At 37.8% G+C, this 3,165-nt stretch overlaps 1 protein-coding gene across 1 annotated transcript; it reads left to right on the forward strand.

The window, feature by feature from the left end:
- Window positions 1-531: 531 nt before the first annotated feature.
- On the forward strand, window positions 532-1,936 carry LOC125899547 (trace amine-associated receptor 4-like). The gene is made up of 2 exons (XM_049593935.1): window positions 532-692; window positions 1,117-1,936. Exons 1-2 carry the CDS (start codon window positions 532-534, stop codon window positions 1,934-1,936), a joined length of 981 nt encoding a protein of 326 aa, XP_049449892.1.
- The last annotated feature ends 1,229 nt before the right edge of the window (window positions 1,937-3,165 follow it).

The raw sequence follows: 3,165 nt of genomic DNA on the forward strand, positions 1-3,165 counted from the left end.
TCCCAAGAAATATAAGCACATGGTGTGTGTTGTATGCTGTATTCTATGTGTTTTAACAGTCAACTGATGACTCACTGTATTGGCGTATTGACACCTTTAGTTGTGCTGTGGTGCATTCATGTACTGCAGGAAATTCTATAAACAAAGTTGCTGCAAGATAAACAGTAGCCTCTGGGAAGTAAAAAGCTGGCAATTTGAATTTATTCTTTTAAATCTAACTATGTGTTATGTTTAGTCTGTTTTGCTTTGTTTGACAACATAGTTTTGAATGGAGTGTTGTGTGAAAACTCACACTCAAGTTTTTGATTCATCATCAAATCATTCAAATAATTACATCAAGTGGCCAATAAAGCAGCATTTGGTCACTCTGCTTGACTACGTTCAAGTGTACTGAGATCCAGAGTATGACGTAGTTGCCTTTGGCATACTGAATAGATGGAATTTGAATATGGGAGGCGATAAGAGAAATAAGAGAGAGGAGAATCTGCTGAGTCCTGGCAGCTTTCTGATCAAAGCCATTTGTCAGTGGCCATGGAGGAAACTGAACTCTGCTTTCCACAAGTCAATACCTCCTGCAGAAAGATGAGTCGCCCTCACTGGGAGGCCGCACTCATTTACAGTCTGCTGTCCTTCATCACTCTGATCACTGTGTTTCTTAACCTGCTGGTCATCATCTCTATCTCCCACTTCAGGCAGAGATACACTTTTCTGCTTGGCTTACAAAGTGTTTATTCTTTGGTTACAGTTACATGAAGAAATGGCTTTGAGCTCTGCAGCATGATGTCACATTTAAGCTGATGATAACTTTGATTATGATGCTGTTGAGATGTGTCACTGAAACAATTAATAATGATTTCTCACATTTCAGGCTGCTGCAAATCCACTAACCTTCTCCTCATGTTCATAAGTAGTGCATAGGAGTAATGTTCTCTTGTTTAGGCTTTGATTACTGCATACTGGTTATTTGCAAATGCTTTTACATCTCTACTACTGTGTTATATTTAGGCTCCATTGTTATAGGACAATTCATACTCCTAGTATCATATCTGCTAATAACATTTTTTGGTACACATACATATACAGTGTATTTAGTGTTGCTTTTGTCCCCCATTTCAGGCAGCTCCACACCACCAACAACTTCATCCTCCTGTCTCTGGCTATTGCAGACATCATTGTGGGTTGCCTGCCAATGCCAGCTGAAATCTTCATCTATCGAGGTTGTTGGACTCTGGGTGACTTAATGTGTGTTGTGTATTACTTTTCAGCTTTCCTCTCTGTCAGTGCTTCGATAGGAAATGTGGTTCTCATATCAATTGACCGCTACATTGCTATTTGTGACCCCATGTTTTATTCCACCAAAGTCACTCTGAAAAGAGTTCGACTCTGCATTTGTCTATCTTGGATATCTTCTCTTATTAACAGCATTTGGATGCAGAGGGATTTCTTGAAACAGCCAGGCAGGTATAATTCCTGTTATGGAGAGTGTGTACTTGTAGTTAATTATATTGAAGGAGCTGTTGACCTTGTTGTGGCCTTTGTGAGCCCTGTTCTTGTCATCGTAGTTTTGTATATGAGAGTGTTTGTGGTAGTTCTGTCTCAGGCTCATGCCATGCGCTCCAAAACTGCAGCTGATACACTTCAGCGTTCAAAGCCAATAACTGCCAAGAAATCTGAGATGAAAGCAGCCAGGACTCTTGGTGTTGTTATTGTTGTTTTTATTGTGTGCTCCTGTCCATATTATTGTTTAACAGTTGCAGCTGAAAACAACTTTTTAGGGGTGTCATCTGGAACCATTGAACTTTGGCTGTTGTATTTTAATTCCTGTCTAAACCCTGTGATCTATGTCTTTTTCTATCCCTGGTTCAGGAAAGCTATTAAACACATTGTAACACTTCAGATACTGAAGCCTGGCTCCTCTGAGGCTAACATAGTGTAGAGACAGACAGTGACAGAGAGACTAAAACCATTCTGTTCCTCTGAATTATTTATATTTAAGTTGTTACTACACTGAATGTACAAAACATAAAGTCAGGACTAACAGCTTATATCTAGAGAAAAACAACTGAATATCAAAGAGTCTTGGATGGATAAGCAGTGTTAATAAGATCTTCATTACCAATCAACAATCTGTACACATTACAGAGTTATTGTATTAGTGTTTTCTCAATAATGACAGATACAAGCTTAAAAGGAAAACTTGTGAAACAACATTTGCACTAGTTTTACCACAATACATTTGTGCATTGTTTGTTTTGTTTACACAAATTTGTAATTACATAAATACACCATGACCATTTAAACACACACACACACACACACACACACACACACACACACACACACACACACCAGGGTTTGACATTAGAGTGAATGGTGGACATAAAATCAATTCTTTGGCTTATGACAGGATTAAAGCTGGTGGTGTTCGAAGCAAATTAGTCACTCAAATAATGAGTAAAAAATATTGATCATGTTTCAGAACCAGGCAGGCAACTTCAACAGCATGAAGGGAAAACAACTTATTTTCAGCAATTTTTCAGCTAATATAAGATGACTGATTTCAGTGACTGAAAGACAAGAATAATATTTCCACTGTCATAAAAAACTGCTCTTCTGTAAAACAACTTGGTGACAATATGCTGAAAAAATCTGTTCTTCATTTACCAGATAAAAAAACATGTCCATCTTAGAATTGATTTTAAGATTTTATTGCTTGTTTTTAAGGTTTAAAATATTCTGGTACCACCTTATGTAACAGAACTCTTGTAGCTTCACACTTCAGTTAGAGCACTGAGGTCAACCGATAAGATGCTCCTGGATGTTCCCAGAAGTAGACACATTCACAGTGGTTGCCCCTAAACTCTGCAATAGTCTGCCTATTGAATTAAAAACTGCCCCAACTGTAGAAACCTCAAGTCACTACTGAAGACCCATCTCTTCTCATTGGCTTATGATTGATTTGTGCTTGACACTTTGACTTTATTTTCTGTTGTGCTGCACAGTGTTCTCTATTATCTTTATTGTTCTCTTCTGTTATTACTGCTGTTTGCTTCTGTATTGATCTGTTGATCTGCACTTTGGTCAACCGCAGTTGTTTTTGAATGTGATCTACAAATAAAGTTTGACTTGACAAAAGTTCTGTGATAAAACACCATTTAGTAAAGA

The sequence above is a fragment of the Epinephelus fuscoguttatus genome, linkage group LG13 (genome assembly GCF_011397635.1).
Source record: "Epinephelus fuscoguttatus linkage group LG13, E.fuscoguttatus.final_Chr_v1".
In the NCBI taxonomy this organism is placed as follows: domain Eukaryota; kingdom Metazoa; phylum Chordata; class Actinopteri; order Perciformes; family Serranidae; genus Epinephelus; species Epinephelus fuscoguttatus.

What these genes read in the sequence shown, in the direction of transcription:
- LOC125899547 (XM_049593935.1), top strand. Translation starts at nt 532, where the DNA reads ATGGAGGAAACTGAACTCTGCTTTCCACAAGTCAATACCTCCTGCAGA. An exon ending in ATCTCTATCTCCCACTTCAG is followed by an intron (nt 693 to 1,116) that starts GCAGAGATACAC and finishes CCCCCATTTCAG; the next exon opens with GCAGCTCCACACCACCAACA.